The sequence below is a fragment of the Typha latifolia genome, chromosome 7 (assembly GCF_019914945.1).
Source record: "Typha latifolia isolate L0001 chromosome 7, TyphaL0001v2, whole genome shotgun sequence".
Classification (NCBI taxonomy): Eukaryota; Viridiplantae; Streptophyta; class Magnoliopsida; order Poales; family Typhaceae; genus Typha; species Typha latifolia.
In genome coordinates, this window is record NC_133092.1 from 3,151,062 (window position 1) to 3,175,675 (window position 24,614).

Consider the following 24,614-nt stretch of genomic DNA (forward strand, 5'->3'; position numbering starts at 1 on the left):
CTACAATACCTATCTATAACCTACTTGATAGCTGAGTCAACTAAAGAGTGTTAAAATACTTCCAGTAAGGCTCTACTTCCTCAGCCTCACCCTTCTGGCATTGCGCTCCGTTTCCTCCTCCAGATCCACATCCCAATGACAGACAACCTCCATCAAACAGCGAACAGCGTCGTACAACGGATCCAACAACCTCCGGAGCACAGACGGAGGCTTCCTCCTCGGCGCGAATCTCGAGGAGGAGGCCGACATTGGCCTGAGGTAGGCGAGGGCCGCGTGCTTCACCAGCTCATTCCTTATCGGTATATCGCACGTGCCGTCGGGGTTAACAAGCGGGCCCAGATACGTCTCCGCCGCCTCCCGCGAGTACACGAGGTCGTGGATCCCGATGTAGCCCGAGTCCTCGTAGAGTTCTGCGTCGGCCCACGACATGGCGGGCCAGGTTTGTAGAGCCGGCGGTGTCGCCGCCTTGCTCTGCCGCCGCGAGGAGGCCGCCATCTTGGGAGTGACGAGATTGGTTGAGAGGATTAAGTTTCGGGATTTGTTTCTATAGAAGTGTTGAGATATATATATATATATCTGTAGGTATGGAAAGGAATTTACGGTCGAGGAGGATTTGTTTTGATTCGTAGATTGATTTGTTTGGGGAGATTTTGTCGCCGTTTTGATATAATTATAAGATTCCTATTTTATATAGGCAGTGATGACTGATAAGCTCTAAAAGTCCGGATTTGTATTTGAAATTAACAGATAGGGAGGGGAGAATCCCTACTAGAGCGTAATGCTTTTGTTAAGGATCAGGTTATCATTCCCTATCTATGACGGAACCGTAGTCTGGTAATTCTAAAATCAGGCTCTCCGGATAGTACCGGGGGTCAAGCCGAGTTAGCCATTTAGCTGGCTTTTCTCAAGAATATCTGTAATTGTAATTATTACAACGGAGATGGAAAGAGATTAGTATCTCTTCTAGGTCATGCAACCATCTGTTACTTGCAGTTTATATTGCCTCCATTAGAAAAAATTTACATTGACGAATCCAAGAGCGTGAATGATTAACCTTGAGAATAATTTTGTTTTCCTCAATATACATGAAGCAAATCAGCAAGTATAAGAACAACATAGACCGAAGCCTGGTTGACTCTGCTCGTGTATTCGGACAATAGGATAACGTACGGATCACAAGAGATCGATCGTGAAACCCGTCATCAGGATATCTTTTATTCCTTCCATACAGTAAGGACTGTCTTGTCTGGCAGCCTAGAAGAAAACTGAGAAAGAGCGTGCAATTCTACTTCGTCTCCGTCTAAAAAAGCTTATGATTTGTTAAGTACGCAGCCCAGGGGAGAAGAATGATGTCCTATTATAGAGCAACATCACCACTGCAAGCTTTTACAGAGGAAAATTTCCCTCGGCAATCCTGTATTTCTTGATTTCACCAATACTGCTTCAATCTTCGCCCGGTGTATTAGAAGCAGGAAATTCAACAGTATCAGATGGCAATGTCTTGGGCTAAGGCTTGTTGCTTGGTTCCATTATAACATCTGTATTTAATCTACACTCCTCGTCCCATTGGATGGCAGCTATATTTATTGTCAAGGATCTCAACATGGAGGAAAAAATAGGAAATAAGATGACAAGCAATCAGTAAAGGATACGTGCTGTTCCCCACATATCAGTTATGCTGACGCTAGGATCTGATAGGAGCCAATAATCTGCATCAATCTGCAAGAGAATGCCCATTCAATAGCCAATCTCATTACTGGTTTAGATATCCATAGCCAAGGATCAGAGAGTAGGTTTATTCGTGACTAAATAAAGAAACAGCAAGTATGGAACAAATAAATTGAACCTTTAATTTAATATGGAATCCAATAGATAGTGCAGCTTATTTACCACTGATTACAAATGTTTATGCAAAGATGGTTTTGTTATACTAAAGAGCAGACAATATATCATTTGTTCAGTGTGCAACATCAAGATCTGAAAGTCAAGAGTATAATAAATTAGACCTGAGATGGAGGATTTCAACCAAAGACTTAATATAGTGTCATTTGTGCAAAACAGAAAATGTTTAGTAGGGTAGCGGAGTGAAATTCTCCATTCTCGAAAAGGTCTCAAAAAGAGAAAGAAGAAAGATACACCAAGGTAATATCATCTAATAATAGCCGTGCCGGTGGTGTATCGGCACATTGCATGAGGGGTGCTGCACAACACCCCTCTTAGCAGCAATCAGTGAAGCTATTGCCGTGCCTTAGCTTGAGGACAAAGAAGACTTGCCACTCGCGTCACATGCCCCAACACGAGGACAAAGAAAGAGAGTGAGTTAGATTGGGTCGAATAAAAACGATCTACAAAAGAAATCTACTCTTCTTCCTCCTTGAGCTAGGGCATGCAAGCAATGAGCGCGACAACAAGCTTGATGACGAGTGGCAAAGAGCGATGACAAGTTGTCTCCTTCTCTCCTCTCTCTCCTTCTCTTATGACACGGCCGACTACTGCCGTGGCATCTCATGTATTGTGCCAGGGTATGGGCCGTGCCACAGGCACAACCATCCTTGCTATCATCTACGCTGACCAGTCCCAAATGAAACAACTGGAGGCTTTGCAATTTTGCATTCAGTTAACGCCCAAAGATAGTAGTATAACGCCAATAAGAATTTCAGAATATTGGTTTATATTCGCTAATGCAAGTCTAAACGATGAGCAAAGAAAGGTGAAACCAACAAATACTTTATGTTCAGTTGATGCCCACTGATAATAGTTGGTAATACACCAATAAAAATTTCAGAATGTTGTTAATAATGGCTAATGCAAGCCCCAAGACTAAACAATAATCAGTCACAGAAGAAATTCAACTTTTGAAATGCTTCCTGATTGTGGTTGATAAATGGATATTTCTACAAGTAGGGCAAACAATGGTTCTTCAAAAGCCTGATGATTGGTGTAGAGGTCTTCTAGCACAACTGTAGTGTACATATATGATATAACAGAAAAATAGACATGCCTCTAAGATCAAAGAACTTACATCAGCATCAGAAGGAACAATCTTCATCATCCCGCCCGCAAGTTCCTGCGAATTAGTTAGGTCTGCGCTCATCCTGTGAGTTTCTTGAGCCTCAGGCTCATTTCTTCTAATCTCTTCTGTAGCAATTGTAGATGCTGGCTCTTCAGTAGATATTGAATTGGTTATAGAAGGCAGGCTCGGAGGACCCACCTTGCTGCTCATGTCCTCGAACTGACTGAAGGGCATAATTAAAAAGTACTCAGAATCTCAGATTATGTTCTGTACCAGGTTCTCTGCTATAGTAGTGCACATGGAAAAAGTGTGACTAATTACCTAACAAGGTAAACATCAATGGCACCCATGGTACTTCTCAGAACAATTCTATATCTCCTTTGAGGATACTCAGCAGCCTGAAATGCAAAGAGAAACTTTAAAACAAACTGAGCGATATATGCAGTGCATCTTTTACATGTATCTTCCTTCATAAGCCTTTCCATGCATTTTCCACCTCATCAGGATCTGGAACTTCCAGGGTAGTGCCATGTGGTGCTTTTATTGCTATTAAAGTTTCATTCTGCAAACAAATATAAGAGAAAAGAAAAACCATAATTAGCGTGATGTTTTGAAAATTTCAGCAACCTCAACTTTTGTTACTGATATAGGTTCTCCTGATGAACAAACAAACATACCTTAAAGCAGGGTAAGCCCTTGATGTCATCTTCAGACACGAAAAGCCACCTAATGCATGCATACGAAAGGGTTGATGGAACAGGGAAACACAAGAAAAGATGCTCATTTATGCAGAAGAAGCAAATAAAGGTTTTAACTCATATAGATGAAAGCACTCACTTCTGATTTTTTTTATCCTCACAAAGCCCCCTCAATTGCTCTTGCATTTTGCTTCAATATAAAGTCAAAAGTTTCAGGTTCAGTTTCAGACCATATCAAGATCCTAAAGGTAATATAACACAAGAAAACCTTATATGATCATCTAAGCTGCGTTCTTTCATTGAAAGGCTTTCAACTTCTGCCTGCAAATGGGAAAAAGTACTGATTGTAATCCAGAGGATTCAACAAAATAAATGCATCAGGTCATATTACCAAATAGGTTTTTTTATACAATTTCCACGGAAAACTTTTTAAACATCATAATTGCAAGTTAGTTATTGATTTAAACGATGAGTAATCCAGTCGAACCACTGATTAATCTAGAAATATTTTAAATATTAGAATAATATAATTATAGTTCTAAATAATTCTAAAACTTAACAAAATATCTACAAAAAGCAATATAATTGTATTTCTTCAATTATTTAGTTATTTTTTAAGTAATCTTTCATTTTAAGTACATCAAATCATATGACTTAGACAAGAACATATTTAAATAACATTTTTTATATTTTAAGGATAGAACTACTTTAATTTTAAGACTAAATTACCCTTAAAGTAAAAATAAATAAAATAATTAAACGTTAAGGACAACTAAGTAATAATGGAAGAATGAGCAACCCAATCGGTTCACTAGTTGAATCGCTGGCTGGCCAGCTTTCAACTAATCAATTGCTTTTCCAATCCTATAATCAAACTAAACCAACTTGATTTACCGGTTTATTAGTCCGGCTTAATTCTGATAACTATGCCTTAAAATCATTATTGCCACCAAATCTTTTAGACCCTTTCAAAATTGTCACTATGGTTGTTTTAATGAAATATTCATATAACGTTCTTAACGAATGTTGTTAAGGTTAGCAATACATGTAAACAACTAAAATACCCTTATTCTTGATGCTTAGATTATAAAATATTTATTACTATTTTTTCTTATGGAAATAAGATTTTATTTTTTTGTACTATGATATCAAGTAATATTAGATAGCTTTCAAATTATTTTAAGCAATTTATACAAGGACAAAATGATATTTTCTTAATCTAAGTTTAGTTTTAACTATAACTAATTAGATTTAACCAACGGAATGACATTTTGAAAGTGCTCATTGTTTTAGTGGCAATAATGATATTTTAAAGAATGCTTCAGTAGCAATTACGTAGAAATCCCTAAAATAAGATCCTCAAAGCTTAAGGGTAACACAAGGCTTCGAATAACCTTAAGTTAGCAGATGTTAGCACAAGACAACATCTTGATAGTATCTTCAGATGTGAAGTGCATATGCAGACAAATTAACAACACCTACGCATACCTGTAATACTGAAATAACATTATTAGCATCAGCTGGCCCTGAATCGTCAAAACCCCTGCCAAAGAGAATTTCCTGTGAGCTGCCACAAAATTTTATACACAAAGATAAAAAAAAATAAAGAATAGAAGAAAAGTAAATGGTTACTTCCAACGAATTCTATTCTTGAGCTTTTTCTCTATTAGCCCAATTCCTTCTAGAACATTTGTAATGTCATATATTCGCCTCTTTTGCACCTGTACTGTCAAAGATTAATCTTTAATAATCAGATTAATAATAAATATATGCAAAAACATCATCTTCTCACCTCCAATGTTTCAGCAGCATTATTCAAATCAAGGATGCCATTTTGTGCATGCTTAAGCAGAGTGATAAATTTTCTAGTCAGCAGACCTGAGAACAAATACAATTTGCCAATACTTGCAATCAGCTTGAGTTGATATTCCCATACAGATTTTCCTTAGTTATATATGCTAAACTCATGATATTTCTCTTGTTATTCAGACTAAACAATCATGTCAATCACCTAAAGAACTGTCATAACGACAGCTACCAACTGGGTTGAGATTAATAGGGGAACCTGCAAAATGAAAATTTAAAAGGGATCAGACATGGTGATTTACTTATCATAGAGTAATTAATCAGTTACAAAAGAGCTTTCCAGAATAACTTAGTTATCTGAATCACGTACATAGAAAGAAGTGCTGCTTCCAGTCATAACATACATAAATGTGGATAAATAATTATATGTAAGAAATAATTCAAGAACTTGGATGCAAATAACTGAACTAACAGGACTTATCACCTGCATCAGAGATAGGAGTTTGAGGCCCAGCTTTATTGTTCTTGGCGACCTTGCAGTTACCACGGATCCTACCTCCTTTTGCTGAGAGAGGAGTACAATGGGGACTGCTAACAATGTCAGTATATTCAGTTTTGGCTCTCCATTCACTAGATTCAGCAGGTTCAATACCTTCTTTTTCTGACCTTTTCAACTGCAATAATAAGTGCAACTATAAAGATTACGATAAGCATTCACGTCCAACCATTAGATGTAAGGAACCTTAATGTTCCTCAAGATAAAAACTTACCCTATCAACGCATGGGAGAAGCAATACAGGGTATTCAGAAAATAATTATCTACCATTTCTAGCGTACATACTTTAGAATCATTGAGACAAACGAGATGATAAAAAGAGAGACTTTAACTATACCAAATTACAGTAACATCTGTGCAAATTGGCTCAACAGTTTGACTATCAAAGATTGTTCAACCTACCAAGTACTAACATTAATATGTTTTCTAGTAACATATCTACAAGTGAAATATAGAAGACCAGCTAGGGTGGAGCATTTACCAGACTGAAGGCAAAAATAATGGGAGGTTGCACAGAAAAGTGCAAGACTACAAAATGATTGGTCCATCATTCAACCGTGTCATGATTCACCAACTTCTAACGGGCACAAGCTGACAAATGTTGTAGAACTCTTAGGTAATACTACATCAAAAAGACAATTTTTCTCAAAAGCAACTAACAGTGGATGTCCTAGGACAAACGTGAGCATAATTGGGTCAATAAAAACTCTGCACATTAATATTGACTGAGTAGATAAACTGAGATATCATCACTCTACTGTAATAAGTGCTTTATAAAGAATGTTCATCGAACTCTCTATCTAACTTCCATAGCTATTGCTACTTATTTTCTACAGTCGACAATCCATTAACATGTCCTCCTTCCATTAATTCTTTCAAAAATGCATAATTGACTAAATGCCTGTTAAAACATCTACACAATTATTCCCTTTCTGAATAAGGGTGGATCCTACATACGTGGCATTCGCACTTTAATTCAACTTTCCCTAATATCCGCTATAAATTAAGAACATTAGAGAATCAAAAAACATTAATTCTGCCATACCATGAAACGACCAAAAAATTTATGCCGATAAGAATGAGATCATCACCAAATCCAGTCATTTCCTTTACTAGCACACGAACCCCCCCAATCCTCCATCTTACTCACCGGACTCTTGACGACGAAGCCATCAGCCCCTCGCTCCATCACCGGACTATTTCCATCTGAGTAGAACCGATGGTACTCTTCTTGAGGCGAGAAGGGCGGTTTCCCGGAGGGAAATGGCAGATGCCGCCGCAGCGGCTGGAAGACTTGACCAGACCGCTGCCCCGAGCACTTCTTGGCCGCTCTTCCGCCGCCGGACATCTACAGCCCTATAAATCCACTCGAAATTGATCGATCTCGAGAGAGATCGAAGATCACGAGATCAGGATCCAAAACCCTCGTTTTGATAGGCTTCCAACGCCGGATCTCGATGGAAGCAACGGTTTTGGGGAGATCTAGTGGATCCAATGAGAGATCAGAGGGGTAGAGGGATGGGGAGGATTAGGGTTTCGATTTGGAGATGGGAGCGAGAAGGTAGAGGAAAGTGAGGGGCGGAATGGAGAAAACGAGGGAAGGGAGGGAAATTATAGTTCGGATAGGCATGGAGGGAAGGCGTGTGGGGAATATTAGAAACTAAAAAAGAAAAACAAAACAAAACAAATCTATAGTGTTTGAGTTACGGAAGACGATCCACCGTCCGTTAAGATTCTCTTAACTATCTGACGATCTATCGACTGCCACGTATGCGCCATTACTCTATTTGTTGCGTTGTGGGGCTTGCATTGAGAAAGTGCCGTGTTGTAGCTTAGTGTAAGAAATTTTGTCGTACAAGTATTGTAATTGGTTACATGAGTATATATATATATCAACCCTCACATGAAATGTCATAGAATCTTAGTATTCTAGGCAACTTATATATGTGAATTTACTAGGTTGGGTCATATTTTATCAATATATATTTGATGCTCTAGTGCTTGATATGTTGTTTTTATTTGTTATACTTAATTTAGCCAAGTGTATGATTATTATCAAAAGCTCATTCTTCTTATTCTCGGTCTATTCTCTTATTTGTGTATCAAACTCTTATGTTATTGAAATTTATTGCCTACCGCTTTCCTTTGTACAAAACGTTATCAAATATTAATTTCAATATCTATGGTGAGATTCCAACACAAACCTCTCATATTCCGATACAAAGTCGACTGACTGGATTCACGGCTCGTTTTGGATCCAATAGTCTCCAAGATGGGTCTTTTCCAGGATTCCAGTCTGGCCCAGTTAGGTGGTTTGGCCCATCTCGTGGAAAACGATCTCGTCCTCGCCGCCGTAAACATTACGAACGCCGTTCTCTTCCCGCACCCGCCGCAGTTAACAGTTCACCGTCTATCTTCTTCGCCAGGTTTTTCAGCACCAGAGAATTGCTACCTATTTGTTGGTATGACTTTATTGGTGGCGGAAAATTGAATAATAGACCTGATTTAGCCAACCATTATTCGAACTTGAAATATTTTCTCCCGGGTGATTGTTTACTTTATGTAATTTTTGTAATCGAGGAGATGGTCTCTTGTTCATCCTTGTATCTGTCCTTTTCTATGCATATCTAACTTTGCTTGCAGTTTAGTCGATAAAAAGTTTGAACATTCTTTGTTCTACAAGAGAACACTTTTTTGAAGTTTTAGGCGTTGTTGGTACTCTCTTTTACCATTCTATCATTCCTTCAGTCGTTGAAGGCAAAGGTATGGGCAACAGAGCAGCAGCAAATAGATAGAATTCTTAATCTGTTGTCGAAGAGCTCCCATAACATAATGTCAACAAGGCAAGCTTTCTGATTTGCTAGAATGTTACTTTTTCTGGTTAATTAGAGATTTTCTCTTGGCAATTATTAATAATATCTATACTTCCTAATGAAAAATCAAATGTTGGAGATATTTTTATGGAAAAATCTTGAATCATTTAAGCATTATCTATACCATTTGAAATATAAGCACTCAAAAATTATAGATTGTTGAGGAACTATGTAATTCATTGTTGGCAACCACAGTTAAACGATTTAGGGATCCAACTTTCATTTGTTTGAAGCAGCTTTCACTAGGACAGTAGAAGGGTGACAGGGCTGGTGTAATTATATAAGACAAAGCATGAAGATGGAAGCTAAAATTTGCTATCCGCAATGATTATTTTAACTAGATTTTCTATACAAAATGATTTTTTTATAAAAATATTTCTTTTACTTCTACATCTGCAAGGCCATGGCCTCAGTATTCATTTTTATGATTTTCTTTTCTGAATGCAACTGTCCACCACATCCATGGTGTTTTTTCCCTTCCTATCTAGATGAGCTTCTTTTCATCGGACCTTTGCTTTTTGGGCACATGCCACATGATGGATGTTTGAGGACATTTTTGCTAAATGAGGGGCACTTTTGTGCAGATAACGCAGCAAATTGTTTCTACTGCTGCCTTTGTTGTACTTTAAGACAGATGAATAACTGATTGGGTTTGATTGAGGCACAAAGTAGGCCACTGATTTTTTTTTTATATAAAACAAAAAAAAACTAGTTTTCTTCTTTGTATAAGAATATTTGCATGGTTTTATATGACTTGCTCATGGTACATAACTGCAAAGAATCAGAGTGTTGGATGGATATTTAGCTTTTCTTACATTTTTCAAGATCTTTCTTTATTCACTTCTTTTGTAGCAATGCTAGGTGCTTTTGTCTTACCGATAATATGACTGCTCTTTGTATGTCTTTAGACTATCTGTTAGCGTTAACTTTTGACTGCAACTAAGATTCTTGAAGAGAAGGGAACATTTCAGATTGGAATTAGCTGAAATTCTTGTCTATTATTTCTGAAGCCATATGAGACAGCAAACTCTTTTTTATGCAATGAGGAAAGGACCTCTTTGCTCATCAAATTATATAATAATCTTAGCGAAGAAATTAAAACTCTTGAAATATTTTACATATAACTAAGAAAACATGATGCTTGTCTTTCCATGTGGAGGCAACAAATGTAGGTGAAATCTTCTGATATATTCCCTTCATTGAGCAGGAATTTTGACAACACTAGAAGGCAAAAAATGGAGAGGAGAATTTACTGCGTCTGGTTTAAACAAAGAAAATGATCATTGAATTATCTGGAATGATTAAAAGTGGAATAAGAGAGGATAGACAGATAGTGAATCTAGCAGTCTACTGTTCAGTTTCTCAGATTATTGCAATATATGCGAAACTTTAATTGTATGTTTTTTTTTTCCCTTTGAGTAATTTCAGTTGTCCTAATGATAATAACAGAACAAACTTTGCATGTTTATGAGCGGTCGAAGTGTGCAATCTTATTGAGCTTCAGTGCTTTATGATTTATGTATCCTTTTGTTACCGTAGTTGAATTAGCAGCTATAATAAGACATCTGATCTTATGCTTGTTATAAGATTTTCCAAGCAACATCTTGAATGCAACATTCATCTGGTCTGAAATGTTTTTTTTTCCTTGACTTGTCTTGGGAAGTCTATCGTTATAGGTAATAGTGAGTGGAGAGTGGAAGAGAGTGTCATATTTTCCCCTCAGATGTTTGTGCATTATGTTCTTCCACCCATCTCGTAAGGCATTTACGGAAACCATGGATGCTGAAAAATTTCTGCAAGTAATTTGTGTATGAGAATAGATATAGGAGCACTGGAGTAGTGTTGCTTTTGAGCTGCTTGTTGAGCACATGCAATCCACTTTCCACCACAAAATCGACTTTAGACCCAGATTACCTCCCTCACAAGAAAAGCACAGTTCTACAGTTCAATATACTTTCACAAATCTCCAGCAAGAAAAGCAAATTCCTAAAAGAGAAAAAGAGTGAGAGAAACTAAAGCAGACAACAACATCCATATACATAGTCAGCTCTATACTCACATCCAACAGATTCGAGCTACCAATACTGACCCAAACAAACTCCTCCTCCTCCTCGCCTCCTCATAGCAGCTCTTCTCCTCCTCTTACTTTGTCATCTCAGTATTTCTATCCAGTTTTATTGTCCAACCAGCTCCAGTGTTCCACTAGTTTCTGTAAGTATTCAAGTCACTCACCGTCACTAGAAAGATACATATAAGATGAGAGCTGGTGGTTGGATGGTGCAACAAGCCTTGACACCAGAAGCAGCAAGTGTAGTAAAGCAAGCAGTGGCCCTTGCTAAGCAGAGAGGCCATGCCCAAGTCACACCTCTCCATGTTGCTAACACCATGCTCTCCTCCTCCGCTGGACTCTTGCGCACTGCCTGCCTCCAGTCGCGGTCCCATCCCCTCCAGTGCAAGGCCCTTGAGCTATGCTTCAATGTGGCGCTCAACCGCCTCCCAGCCTCTTCGTCCTCAGGCTCGTTAATGGGACCTCACCATGCCTATCACCACTTTCCATCCCTCTCCAACGCCCTGGTTGCAGCGTTTAAGCGAGCACAAGCCCACCAGCGTCGGGGTTCGATCGAAAGCCAGCAGCAACCATTGCTTGCAGTGAAAGTAGAGCTGGAGCAGCTCGTCATATCCATCTTGGATGATCCTAGTGTGAGTAGAGTAATGAGAGAGGCTGGTTTCTCTAGTACACAAGTGAAGAGCAATGTGGAGCAAGTAGTCTCTTCTCAGACATGTGTTCCTACCCACGAGAGCAAAAATAGGCCATCAGACCAAGTGAAGAGTGAGGATGTGAAGATTGTTCTGGAGACTTTGATGAGCGGAAAGAATAGGAGTCTTGTTGTTGTAGGTGAATGCTTAGCTACCTCAGAGGGTTTTGTTGGAGAGCTGATGGATAGATTTAAGAAGGGAGAGGTCCCTGTGGCATTGAGGAGCCTGCAGTTCATGAGTCTCTCACTCTCATCCTTGGAAAAACTGTCAAGGGAGGAAGTAGAAAGTAAGATTGGGGAGCTGAGGTGCCTTGTTAAAAGCTCTTGTATTGGAAAGGGGGCAGTTCTGTACCTGGGAGATCTCAATTTGGCAGCTGAAGATAGGGCTAGTTGTGGGGATAAAGGAAGAAGCATGTATTGCCCTTTAGAGCATTTCATTATGGAGCTTGGAAGCTTAGTCTGTGATGGCACTGAGGGTGACAATGGACAAGGGAATATTTGGCTTATGGGAATAGCAACATACAAGACCTTCATGAGATGTAAGGTTGGCCAACCTTCACTTGAGACACTTTGGGGTCTTCAACCAATAATTCTTCCTGCTGCAAGCTTGGAACTGAGCCTTAGTCACGACAGGTAAAGGCTTTTCTATGGATAAGTTGAGCCATAATAATTTAATAAACGAGCAAACCATACAGTATATTTTATTTATGATCATTCCAAATACTAACTTACATTATTAATCTTATATCTTTTACTCTGTTCTTTATTTCTTATTCGTGCTAATTCTAGTGGAGTAAGGTTGAGAGCTAGTTTTTTTTTTTTTTTTTTTTCTTTCTGTAGGCTCTCTGTCCGTCTCCAGAGGAGGCTAAGAAAGTGGATAATTTATACTGATATAAATTTGAACTCAGTTACTCTCTTTTTTCCCCACTTCTTTTCTTCTCTTTTATGGCCTCATCTTACATTCTATTAAGTTGATTTGTCCTCTAAATCAACAAAGTATAATGTGAAACTTGGTGTGAAATTAGTCGCGTGTGTAAGTGTGTATATTAGTCCCATTGAATTGGAATAGCATGTCGAAACTGAACTATTATATAGTTTTTTTTTTTGTCATAATCTTTTATTTTCTATTCTTTCAGTGGTCTACAACGGCAATGGAGAAGTAAGACGCTTGATGTTGGATCCTGTTGGCATTCTCCAAAAGATGGAATCGGGAATGGTCAACTTATTTGCCTTGCTGATTGTTCTGTTAAGTTTGAAAATGACGGTCGAGGCCTTGGAAACATTAACAATGGTAGCGATGGCTCAATCCTTTCAAGGTTTCCTCCATGGCTACAGCAATATAAAGAGGACAATCTAGTGCAAAATGATCAGGTATATTCCACTCTTATCTATCTGAACAGTTGTATCATCACTTATTAAATACATATAAGTAATAGTGATATATATATTTTGTAGAATGACCTCCAATTTAAAGATCTGTACAAGAATTGGCACTCAGCATGCAGTGAAGCACAACAGTACAAACATCAGCCACCTTCGAAGTCCTTAAATTTCTCTCCGTCTTTCTCAATTTCTTCGAATCATTGGTATCACTCTATCTTGGACCAAATTCCTCGAGCTCGGGCACTCCCGGTCAATATGAAGCATTTCTGGACAGAACAGCATTGCTCAGTATCGAAAGGCTTCGTGAAAGAGCCTGAATCCAACTTTGGGCTCCTACAAACGAATGAGGGCCAAGGACTGTCCCCACTCTGTTCTGCCAATCCTAATGCTATTTCTAGCACGAGTTCTTCGACGGACTCCATTGCATTGGAGTACGATAGTAAGTTTAAGGAGATGAATTCTGAGAACCTAAAAACCTTTTGCAACGCATTGGAGGATAAGGTCCCATGTCACAAGGACATCATCCCTGAGATTGCAAGCACTATCCTTCGATGCAGGTCTGGAATGAGAAGAAGAAAAGAGAAGGTGGAATTAACTTCAACCAAGGAAGAGACGTGGTTGCTTTTTCTCGGCTGCAATGTGGAAGCAAAAGAGAAGATTGCAAAGGAACTAGCCAACCTTGTATTCAGTTCTTACACCAACTTCACTTCAATTGGTCTAAGCACCTACTCCTCAATGAGGCCCGACACTGACAATGATCGAGTATACAAAAGGCCAAGATCAGAAGCGAGCCATACCTATCTTGAGAGATTTATTGAAGCAATTCATAATAATCCGCACCGCGTTATCTTAATGGAAGACATAGATCAAGTAGACTATAACTCACTACTGGGTATCAAGAACGCAACAGAGAAAGGTAAAATAGAGAGCTCAATTGGCGAAGAGGTTGGTGTTAGTGATGCTATAATCATCTTAAGTTGTGAAAGCTTTACCAAGAGAAGTTTGGAGACCGATGAAGAAAATCAAAAGGAGTGTGAGAAGGAAACTGAATCATCTGTTCATTTTGATTTAAATCTTTCTGCTGATAATATGGAGGATGGTTGGTCCTCTGGTGATGTCGATATCGTAGACATGGTGGACAGAACATTTCTTTTCAAATAGCCAGATGATTGTGATTCATGGACGCTGTTAGCGCAGAAACTTTTGGTTTTTTTCACCTGTCATGCTCAATTCACAGTGATCGTTTTACCTTTTCAGAGTTTGGAGAGTTTAAACACTTGAAGTTGAGGCTGATCATAGTTAGCTTCTGTTGTGGGAACACATGTATAATAGTAACTACTTTCTTTCTTTTCTTCTTGTAGACTGTATTGATTGGCTGACAGATTTTGCTTGTAACCTTCTACTTTTGTTCAGAGCGAAGCTTTGTAATTATTGTTTCGCAGGAAGAGTGCATCTTCTAATATAGATATCAACTTGCTTTTCTATTTCCATGGCAAGAGTTATTATAGTTAACAAATGGTGAATTTTTCAAACAATTATATACTGTTCTCTAGGACATATTCTTCAAGCATCTATCTCTTAGTCTGATACTGCATGATTTCTTAGACTCCTGAATAGAACTTTGTATAGGACCATTTATAATTTCAAGTTTGAATATTTGTGATGCTTTGGATTCCTTGTCTACTACTATTTGTCCTATCCTATTCTTGAGAATTTCCTACGTTAGCTCATGACTGAAAATTTTAAAGCCAATTAATCCATAATCATTTGCTTTGTTAAGGATTATCATCACATGATTTCATCTTAGGAGCATTCACCACCTCCTTTAATTGTCAGGCTGAAACTAGGTAATTTTTTTCATAAGCTTGCTTGGGAGATGTAAAGAGTGTACTTCCCATGAATACCTCATTGAAGTATCTCCTTGAGTAAAGATGCAAGAAGTGGTTACCCATGAGGTGTAGTACATTACTCTCCTTAAAAGATAGACCAAAGTATTATTCAAAACTTGAGAGGTTTGCAAAGGAGAAGCCACATTGGAAGACAAAAGTGCAATCTCCCCCAAAGAAATATGGGAAAAGGCACAACTTTTCATGCATAGTAATGCGCTTTGGAAAGAAGGGATCCCTTTTCCCCTGCTTTTAGAATTTTATGACCCGACATTCTCATCTTTGGAAGTAGTGGGAGGTGAAAAGATTAACACAAAATAAAGATAAGAATCTTTCTTTAGACCTGCTTTAGAATCCTAATTAAAAAGGAACGTGGAATAAAGCATTGGTGTCAGCAGTGGATTTGTCCTGTTCTTGCTTGGTTAATAAAGATTAAGTTTCTTTCTTCTTTTTGATATTTGATGGAAGTTGTGAACCAGAAGATAGGGCAAATCCTTTCTTTCATAAACCAATATATTCTCTTTTACTTTTTGTTACGTCTTCTGTTACAAGTTTCCAACCCAAAAAAGGAAGAAGCCTCACTTAATATGTCCCTCGCCATGCATACGTACTTATAAACTATTAGACCATAAAAACTAGATTCCAATACCTGACAATTTATAATCCTATAATTTGAGATTGATCTTGTGAAGTTAATAAACGTATTAAGGCACCAAGATATAAACATCTGGGGATGGAAAGCTGAGGAAAAAGTTTTGGTGGTGTGATTCTTGAGGGAATTTTGGGGAACCCCAATGAGATGGGGATGGGTCTTAACAAAATGCTTTGATGGATCATTAGATCTTTGTTAAAAGAATCATGCAGCAGCTAGCTCAAAAATGGGAGAGAGATAAAAATAAATTAAAAATAAAGTAAAAAAGTTGGGTGTTGCTTTTAACATGCCCTTCGATCTCTGCTCTTGCTCACGTCCTTTTTGACTGTTCTAATACCTTGCTTGTTAGCTACCTCATCTCCTTTTATCTTTGCTGTTTACCACCTGCCATGCTCTGTGTCTTAGATAATTGTGTTGTATGAATGCAATTAGTTTACTCTTATTGGTTGGTCATGTAATAGAATTGCATAAGAGTTTATAATATGCTCCTAAATCTATTTAAAAAGTAACAATCTTCACCTTTCCTTACACAAGATATAATCCATTCATTTATTTTCTGTAAGATTTTGCCCTCATCCATATAAAACCTCTCTTAGATACTTCTTTGGTTAGTTGCCCGCTTGATTTTTTTTTTGTTTAAATAATATTTATTTACTAGCGCGTGATAAATTTTCCCCTCTTGATAAACAATTTTATTGTTATTTAAATAAAGAAAAGAGAAAAGTTAAGAATAAAATAATTATTTTTTTTATCTATGCCATCAAGGGGTGATAGATATTAGATAATTGAGATAGATAGTCAAAGTGTCGGAAAAAAAGATAAATATGGGTGTCAACAGTAGCTTTTAGTTGTTGCATAAAAGGTATTTATTCGTAAGCTAAGTTTTTCTTAAATATATTGTGCAACTAAATATTTATTTATGCATATTTTTTTGTTATATTTTGTATAAGATGCGTCATGTGATAACCTATATTTAAAATTTTTATTATATTTAACATACTTATTTATAGTTTATTAACCACCACAAATTCCCGCACAAATTTATTCAAAGTAATCATTATATTATAATCAAATAATCAAATATTAATAAAGTTATAAATAGACTTAATTTATATTCAATAAAAATCTTATGCACCAACTAAAAAGGCCTAAATAAAAATAGTTCATAAGGTCTAGCTATAAATCAACTCTTCTAAACATTATAAGAGATAAAATGCATGTTTTTATTCTTTGTGATTCTAAGAGGAGAAAATGTAATTAGTCTACGAGATGATGGCAAAGAGAGAGTTGCAACTTGATCCAAGACATGCTTCTTTTGGGCCAACTTGCAGCAAAGAAATATTAAGAGCCCATTGGAAGCTGCAAAAAGAGTTCCACGGCATGAAGACAAAGTTTCCACACCTCAAGCTTTTTGCAGTTCTCTTTCGGGGGAAAAAAGGAAAAAAATGAAGCTTGAATCGTTGCCCTTTCTTATCTTTTTCCCCTCTCTTTCGAGCTCTCATTTGATCAATTTCCTGCATAGAAGTAGGCTAATCTGGCATTTTATACTCACTGTAGGGATATTACCATTCATCATGATATGTATTCAAGTTCATTGCAATTTATACCAATTTCGATTTCTACATCTTTTCTTCGTTAAATTATTTAGGAGGAAATATAATTTACACCCCATGGACACATTTTGTGATTTAAGAAAAAGTATAGGATTTCAATTGAAACATAAAAATAAAAAGACTGTAATTTAAGAATAAATATAAAATGCGAAATAGATAATAGAAAATCCTTTCAACATACGTGGAAATCCGGACTCTGTATCTCACGTCGTTACTTATAAGCTATCTACTAATTTTAAACCGCATCCAAAGTCAAACATTCGACAAGCCGGACTCAACTGACATCACCACCATACATATATATGTCATACCAAAGGCGGAGTAAGGACTCCACTAGATATCAACTAATTCATACAAAGTATATACATGCCATGTATGTCTACATCTATATATAACATCAAGTGATACGTAATAAAGAATCAACAAATAACTACTCATCATCTCACAGTAACTAGTCCATGCCATGCCAAGATGATCACCAGTAGTCGATATTGCACTTGGTCACCTCGAACGACGCCGTCGAGTTGGTGTCGCCTGGCACCGGCAACTTCAAGTTGCACTTGGTCTTAGGATTACGATGGATCTTAAAGATCCAAATCTTAAGCCTAAGCTTCGTGTAAACCTTCACATCCACATAGTAATACCCTTCACTCTTCTCTCGATCATAAGTCGTCGTAACCGAGTCTCCGAGCAATAGCTGCGTCCCGTTGAACTCCGGATGTATCGTGCTCGTATTCTTATGCCCTTGGTAGAACGGCGACAGAGTGCCGAACCCAAACCGGTCGCCGTCGTAGAACGCCTGCGTCTCGATGTAGTCGTAGTAGATTCCGACCCTCTTGTTCGGGTTGCGGATGTCTATGTCGAGGGCGAGGTCGTACTGCAGGTTGTTCGCAGAGGAGAGGTTGAATTGAGTGAGGGTGGCGGAGGTGACGTTGACTTTGATCTCTTTGGGGCGGAGGAGTAGCCAGCCGACGAGGACGATGATTCCGATGACGATGACGAAGAAGAAGACGATGGCGAAGATGAGCTTGAAGAGAGTGGAGACGATACAGCATGGGCCGCAGCAGCTCGAGCGGCGGCCCATGCTGTGGTACGACTGCTGAGGGTAGTAGGCTCCGTTTTGGTGACTTGGCTTCGTGTCTGCCATGAGAGGATCGAGTAAAAAGATGGAGAAGAGAAAGAGAAGAGAAGAGAAGAGAAGAGTTGTGATGTGTATATTGATTGATGGAAAGATGAGAGGAGGAGTGTGTTCTTATATAGGGTTGGAGGAGGGATAGGGATGGAGGAGGAGGGAGGAATATTTGAAACACGTTGAGAGAGAGATCTCCATGGTTACGCGTTTGGATTGAAGTAGGACGTGGAAACGAGAGAAGGTTCCGGGCAATGCAAAAGTTGTGAGCTAAGACGTTTCTTTGCATTTGGCGCCACGACAGTCTGGAGATTTTGTCTTTGTCGGCTAGAAGCGCGTAGGTGTTTAATTTACTCTCGAGCTGGAACAATTAATATACAGATCTTTATGCAGTAATTATAGAATCATCCTATTAGACATTGATTTGGGCCTCTATTAAGCAAACTCTGAGTTGGGTTGGGCTGAAGATGCTACGTGATGAAAGCTATCTCCCTAATTAGCTTTTATTCTAAAGGATAATTAACATCAGATTATCCTGGAAATTCTTAATCCCACTGAAGCACGAAAGATCTGCCTTGCAAATCATCTTGATAGGACCATCATATCATATAATAAGCAATTAGTTTATATTTTTCTGATAAAATATGCATATCATCTATGTAAATTGGTCTCTGGTAATATTGATTTCTTTAGTGATTTGCACATAATTATTATTTTTTAAATATTACAATGACTTATGCTTTTCAAAATATTATAATTGACACTGTAATCACTAAAATCTTTGAAAATGTCATTCCATCGGTTAGATCTATCTAATCAATGTTAAAATTGAACTATGATTGATTAGCAAATGACTATTGTACCCTTGTATAAATTATTTTAAATGATTTTAAAGCTATTTAATTAAATATTTTACACAATTAAAAAAAAAAGAGTGGCTTTTGTTTCAGTTAAATGTATTTGTTACTTTATCAATCATCTATAAGAAATATTCTATAAATATTTCTTCAAAAATTAATTACAACGGTAATTCCAAAAGAGTCAAAACATTATAATAATAGTTATAATATTTTAAAAGATTTTAGTACAATTACGTAAAGAGCCTCCCCTTTTAATTATCCTTCTAAGACCTCTAATATAAGTGCACAAAAGGAGAAGCATTAAATATAAAATTCATTCAAATTAACTCAACTTTTCCTATCAAAATGTCTTAGCTCTGAAATGATAAGCAGTCATCTAACTAATTGCCATTTTCTTTGGAGAGTATCATGCAGATATATGTTAAGAAACTATAAAGTTTGTATTAACAATTAACACAATAATGGACTTACAACATATCAATCAAAGTTGCTCGAAAACAGTTGACTCACTATTCAAATCAACGTAAAGCAGATGTAAGCTATATTAATCTTCGAATCATGAAAACCAAATCATTAATTTTAATTAGATGATTGAGGTCAGAGAGGACTAGAGTAGCGACGAATGGATTACCTAACATCTACTACTCCGAGCCATTAATTAATTATTAGCTAAAGTTCTAATTTCCACTTTCGTTTTGACCTTGCACTATAAGCCTCTACGTCTTTTGAAAAGGATAGTAATATATTTTAGTTGTGTAATCTTTATCTATTCCTCATGTAAAAAAAGAATAAATATATATATGGAAAACTGACAGCAGAAACTTCGGATGCCTTGGCATATTGACTTGACTTGTTAGTCGTATTCATTGTTTAACTATTCTTTAAAGTGAGCAAACCAATGAACTTAAGATTAGAGTAGTAAATCATGTTACATATATTATTAGAAAATATTTATTATTATTACTAGGATCAAGCTTACGGTTAAGTAATACAACAAGCTGCAGGAAGAACAAACAAGTGGCTAATCCGAAATTCACCAACCAAGCTTATATGTTAAGTAGTCGTTACAACCTAACAAGACCTAATTATCTTTGCAATAATTGTATTGGCATTTAATATGGCCAGATAAAGATGTAAAATGAGTAATTTCAATTAGGATTTTTCCAAGCAGAAGGTTAAAGCGCATCAATATATTGATAATATATATTGGTTGATTTAGAGTAGGCGTTTTCATAACTGTAAGATCGATGCTCATAAATGACGCGTGCATCTGATGAGACTAATGGAATAGTATTTAGATGGTTAAATGGTTAATACTGTATAAGTGTTTTTAGATTCGAATTATAATTTTATCGAGTTTAACAATATTAAGGTCCCACTACTCTCCCACTACTCTTAAAATAAAAATCTTTCCCACCTTTGTTATGATTTTCTTAACATAAATCTTAGTTGAGGTAAAAGGAATAGTCTTTTAATTTAGAGGAAAACCTTTATTTCTTGGATTTAAAATTTCTAAGCAGAACCAAACGTCTCCTTTTAATTAGAAACTATTCGAACTTAAGCTACCATTTCCATTTCTATCTCTCTCTCTCTCTCTCTCTCTCTCAAAAGATGAGTGGCGTGAGCAAACTAGGTGTAGTTCTAATCCTCGTCCTCGTCTTCCTCGTCCTGGGCTTCTCCCTCGAGCTCATCTACGTCCTCTACTACCGCCGCCGCTTCCGTCGCGCCGCCTCCTCAGACGACTCCGAGCTCGCCTCCATCTCCGGGGATGTCTCTGGCGGCGATGCCCCCTCCAAAGAACTCATCCTCTACTTCCTCTGCTTGAGGAACCAATCCCAAGTAGAACCCACCTCCGCTGCCTCCGCTCCCCCGGCGCCGCCGTCGAAGCTATCTCCTCCTCTACCGCCGCCGCCTCCGCCCCCGGAGTCGGACGAAGAGGAGGAGGAGGAGGTAGGCGTAGATCTCGAGAAGTGGCGCACGAAGAGCGGAGGGCCTTCAAGGGTTCTCTATACGATCGATGAAGATAGGGAATCGAACAGCGGAGGTGGCGGCCGAAGCGGGTTGAGGAGTGCGGGGGAGGCCGATGGGCCGGTGCGGATGGAGGCGGTGACGGCGGAGGAGGAGGAGGAGGAGGAGGAAGAGACGCCGTTCTCGACGCCATCTCCGTCCCCGCCGTTCTACACGCCAACTGCGTCTCCTGCACGAGACGTGGGGAGGATCTAGTGGATAGTGGTTCGAGGAAGGAGTCGATGGCGGAGATCGTTCGCAAGCGTTAGTCCAGTATGGTTATCTCTTTTCCTTTTTTCGAATACTTTCCATTGTTTGGTTAAGAACACTCCTCCTATTGGACAAGATGCACTCCTCGTCTCCTTACAGAGAGCGAGAGATGAAGCTGCCTTTTCTTTCCTTTTTCTCAGCAATGAGAGTGTACCTATCAATTTCGGTGTGTGCATAGTACAATAAGTTGGTAGATCTTAACATCAATGGGAGAAGAGTACCAAGTATTTGAGGAAAATGATAGATTTGGGCATTGATATTTGATAGTTTGGTTAGTTTAATTTGGATAAGACCAAGGGTGGTCCATTTGGTGGTTTAATTTATTTAGTATGGGAAGTTAGGTCTTCGCTAAGATTATTAATTGCGTGAATATTAGTAGTCACCTGATTGAGCTTATTTTATTATTTAGAAATCTACGGTAGTTTATGTGTCAAATCTATGGCAGTATCTAACAGTAACGACGTCTGACTGTTATTTTTATCTAATGGGCTGGGCTGTACTCGGGCCGTAGCAGCTTCTAAGTCTGGAATAGCGTGTTAAAGTGTTAAAATGTAGATAGCTTATCAAAAATACTGTACATTTTATCTTTAGTATCATTCAAATTATACCAAATAAATATTTATCATTCTTACTTTATGTTCTACCTTTACTGGCGATCTAGTGTTACTTCTTAATGGTTAATTATCATATAGATCACTTAAATTAACTACATATACAAAGTTGAATAAATTTTTTTTTAAATTAATGTCAAAATAAAAGAGGAATCATATTTTAAAGTCAAATGATAATGTGTAGGATCTTAAAGTTAACTCAAGGTATTTTTAAGATATTAAAAAAATATAAAGGTTAAAAAATAATTATATATATATATATATATATATACATAATAAAATGTGCAGGATAATAAAGTGGCAACGTGGCATGCATCAACTTGGAAATTTCGGAACTAAAAACCAAAAACTTAGACATTAACTTTTTGTTATACTTTTGTTACTTTGTTGGATCTCAATTCTAACTGCAAAAAGCTTGTCAAAAAAAAAATCAAATACTAACAACCAAACTGGTTGCTGGATACTTGAATTTTAGGCACACATCATTATCTCGAGCCCTGGTTATTCGTACCTAAACCACGTGTAGACGTGTATTTGGATAGTGATATCTTTGTCGGGCCTCCACGTGTCAAATTGAGCTTAGGTGGAAATCCGAACTTTGTATCTCGCATTACTACCTAAGCAAACTACTAATTAAATACGCGTCCAAAGTCGAAACACTAGACAACTCATACTCAACTAACATCACCACAATATATATATAAAGATATATCAAACCAAAGGCGGAGTCAGGGCTCCGCTAGATATCAATTTATTCGTACAAGTATATATACATGCCATGTATGTATACATCTATATATAATATCAAGTGAAACGTAAATAAATCAATGAATTAACTCATCATCTCACAGTAACTAATCTATGCCATGCCATGATCACCAGTAGTCGATATGGCACTTGGTCACCTCGAAAGCCGCCGTCGAGTTCGTGTTGCCTGGCACCGGCAACTTCAAGTTGCACTTAGTCTTAGGATTACGATGGATCTTAAAGATCCAAATCTTAAGCCTAAGCTTCGTGTAAACCTTCACATCCACATAGTAATACCCTTCACTCTTCTCTCGATTATAGGTCGTCGTAACCGAGTCTCCAACCAATAGCTGCGTCCCGTTGAACTCCGGATGTATAGTGCTGGTGTTCTTATGCCCTTGGTAGAACGGCGACAGAGTACCGAACCCGAACCGATCGCCGTCGTAGAACGCCTGTGTCTCGATGTAGTCGTAGTAGATTCCGATCCTCTTGTTCGGGTTGCGGATGTCCATGTCGAGGGCGAGATCGTACTGCAGGTTATTCGCGGAGGAGAGGTTGAATTGGGTGAGGGTGGCGGAGGTGACGTGGACTTTGATCTCTTTGGGGCGGAGGAGGAGCCAGCCGACGAGGACGATGATTCCGATGACAATGGCGAAAAAGAAGACGATGGAGAAGATGAGCTTGAAGAGAGCGGAGACGAGACAGCACGGGCCACAGCAGCTGGAACGGCGGCCCATGCTGCGGTATGAGTGCTGAGGGGGCACAGGAGGGCCGTAGTAGGCTCCATTTAGGTGGCTTGGCTTCGTGTCAGCCATGAGAGGATCGAGTAAAGATGGAGATGAGAAAAGAAGAATAGTGATGATGTGTGTGTTAATTGATTGATGGAATGATGAGAGGAGGATAGTGTTTATAGAGGGTTGGAGGAGGGATAGGGATGGAGAAGGGTAGGAGAAGTTTCTGATGGAAAAGTAGGGAGGAAATGAAACGCGTTGAGGAGATGGTAACGCGTTTGGATTGGAGTAGGGCGTGGAAACGAGAGAACGTTGTTACGGGGAACAGCAAACTTGTGAGCTAAGTTGTTTCCTTGTATATAGGTGCAGGCCGTGAGAGTCTGAATAGTTAGTTAGAAGCGCGTAGATATTTGCACTTCTATAAGATCTTTGTGCAGTAATTAAAGACCCCAATAGCTTCTTTATTCAACTATACGCGCGACTACTGCAAAAAGGAAAGCCGTAAGAGTCATCCTATGAGACATTTATTAGGTTCATTATTTTTCAGCTCTACTTTGTTCCGGGGTTTGAAGAAAAGTGATCATAGTGGACAGAAGGGTCATTAAGTAGAGGTGTTATTTTGGGAGGGCATTTCCTGCAACACCCCCTGCTATAAAGTTTGGTGGGTCCTAGGTCCTACTAACGCACAATATAGGACGACTTTGTAAGTGCTTACAAGTAATAGTTAAGTTATCAAATAAGTTAAAGAATCCAAAATGTCGTTTAAAACAAGTGGAGAATGGTTGGAGCTGGCCGCTTGAGTTAATCCGGAATAAGAATATTTGTAGAGCTGTTGAATCTTCTTTTCTAGAAAACTCCCTATTGTCACCATCATAGCGTACCTAGTATTACTATCATAAAAAAAAAAAATTAAGTAATCATACGTCTGAAATAATCAAAATACCTTTGGTGAAAGAAGTTTGAATGCTGGTTGACATTAAAAATTGTTTATAAGAGTATAAAACTATTAAATTTGTGCTAGAT

The 24,614-nt window shown here is 38.1% G+C and overlaps 5 protein-coding genes across 7 annotated transcripts; 2 read left to right on the forward strand and 3 right to left on the reverse strand.

Annotated features, from left to right (window-relative positions):
• Nucleotides 1-1,018: 1,018 nt before the first annotated feature.
• On the reverse strand, nucleotides 1,019-7,703 carry LOC140792811 (transcription factor E2FA-like). Of its 3 annotated transcripts, none has more exons than XM_073144018.1 (14): nucleotides 7,224-7,703; nucleotides 6,002-6,191; nucleotides 5,723-5,776; nucleotides 5,504-5,589; nucleotides 5,344-5,432; nucleotides 5,200-5,254; nucleotides 3,980-4,032; nucleotides 3,851-3,901; nucleotides 3,691-3,739; nucleotides 3,510-3,575; nucleotides 3,335-3,411; nucleotides 3,023-3,236; nucleotides 1,653-1,719; nucleotides 1,019-1,577 (listed from the first exon to the last, which is right to left on the reverse strand). In XM_073144018.1, the coding sequence occupies exons 1-14, from the start codon at nucleotides 7,419-7,421 to the stop codon at nucleotides 1,507-1,509; spliced, it is 1,320 nt and encodes a 439-aa protein (XP_073000119.1). In that variant the 5' UTR covers nucleotides 7,422-7,703; the 3' UTR covers nucleotides 1,019-1,506. The 3 variants fall into 3 exon arrangements, with proteins under 3 accessions (XP_073000119.1, XP_073000120.1, XP_073000118.1); XM_073144019.1 differs by having other exon boundaries at nucleotides 7,119-7,577; XM_073144017.1 differs by having other exon boundaries at nucleotides 6,002-6,209; nucleotides 7,224-7,569.
• Nucleotides 7,704-11,074: 3,371 nt separating this feature from the next.
• On the forward strand, nucleotides 11,075-14,567 carry LOC140791829 (protein SMAX1-LIKE 3-like). The gene is made up of 3 exons (XM_073142491.1): nucleotides 11,075-12,335; nucleotides 12,839-13,073; nucleotides 13,158-14,567. The coding sequence occupies exons 1-3, from the start codon at nucleotides 11,203-11,205 to the stop codon at nucleotides 14,244-14,246; spliced, it is 2,457 nt and encodes an 818-aa protein (XP_072998592.1). The 5' UTR covers nucleotides 11,075-11,202; the 3' UTR covers nucleotides 14,247-14,567.
• A 2,974-nt stretch (nucleotides 14,568-17,541) lies between these two features.
• Nucleotides 17,542-18,540, reverse strand: LOC140791738 (NDR1/HIN1-like protein 3). The gene has a single exon (XM_073142382.1). It carries the CDS (start codon nucleotides 18,381-18,383, stop codon nucleotides 17,712-17,714), a length of 672 nt encoding a protein of 223 aa, XP_072998483.1. The 5' UTR covers nucleotides 18,384-18,540; the 3' UTR covers nucleotides 17,542-17,711.
• A 2,200-nt stretch (nucleotides 18,541-20,740) lies between these two features.
• LOC140792511 (uncharacterized) lies at nucleotides 20,741-21,740 on the forward strand. The gene has a single exon (XM_073143560.1). The coding sequence runs from the start codon at nucleotides 20,837-20,839 to the stop codon at nucleotides 21,446-21,448; it is 612 nt and encodes a 203-aa protein (XP_072999661.1). The 5' UTR covers nucleotides 20,741-20,836; the 3' UTR covers nucleotides 21,449-21,740.
• Nucleotides 21,741-22,822: 1,082 nt separating this feature from the next.
• On the reverse strand, nucleotides 22,823-23,915 carry LOC140792727 (NDR1/HIN1-like protein 3). Its single transcript, XM_073143890.1, has one exon. It carries the CDS (start codon nucleotides 23,673-23,675, stop codon nucleotides 22,989-22,991), a length of 687 nt encoding a protein of 228 aa, XP_072999991.1. The 5' UTR covers nucleotides 23,676-23,915; the 3' UTR covers nucleotides 22,823-22,988.
• Nucleotides 23,916-24,614: the final 699 nt, after the last annotated feature.

Bases quoted from the DNA above. Each gene is read 5' to 3' on its own strand.
- LOC140792811 (XM_073144017.1), bottom strand. From the start codon at position 7,421: ATGTCCGGCGGCGGAAGAGCGGCCAAGAAGTGCTCGGGGCAGCGGTCT. The intron at 6,210-7,223 runs GTGAGTAAGATG...TAATCTTTATAG, and splicing joins GCTTCGTCGTCAAGAGTCCG to TTGCACTTATTATTGCAGTT. The intron at 1,720-3,022 runs GTAAGTTCTTTG...ATTCTCTTGCAG, and splicing joins TTGTTCCTTCTGATGCTGAT to ATTGATGCAGATTATTGGCT.
- LOC140791829 (XM_073142491.1), top strand. From the start codon at position 11,203: ATGAGAGCTGGTGGTTGGATGGTGCAACAAGCCTTGACACCAGAAGCA. The intron at 12,336-12,838 runs GTAAAGGCTTTT...CTATTCTTTCAG, and splicing joins CTGAGCCTTAGTCACGACAG to TGGTCTACAACGGCAATGGA. The intron at 13,074-13,157 runs GTATATTCCACT...TATATTTTGTAG, and splicing joins ATCTAGTGCAAAATGATCAG to AATGACCTCCAATTTAAAGA.
- LOC140791738 (XM_073142382.1), bottom strand. From the start codon at position 18,383: ATGGCAGACACGAAGCCAAGTCACCAAAACGGAGCCTACTACCCTCAG.
- LOC140792511 (XM_073143560.1), top strand. From the start codon at position 20,837: ATGAGTGGCGTGAGCAAACTAGGTGTAGTTCTAATCCTCGTCCTCGTC.
- LOC140792727 (XM_073143890.1), bottom strand. From the start codon at position 23,675: ATGGCTGACACGAAGCCAAGCCACCTAAATGGAGCCTACTACGGCCCT.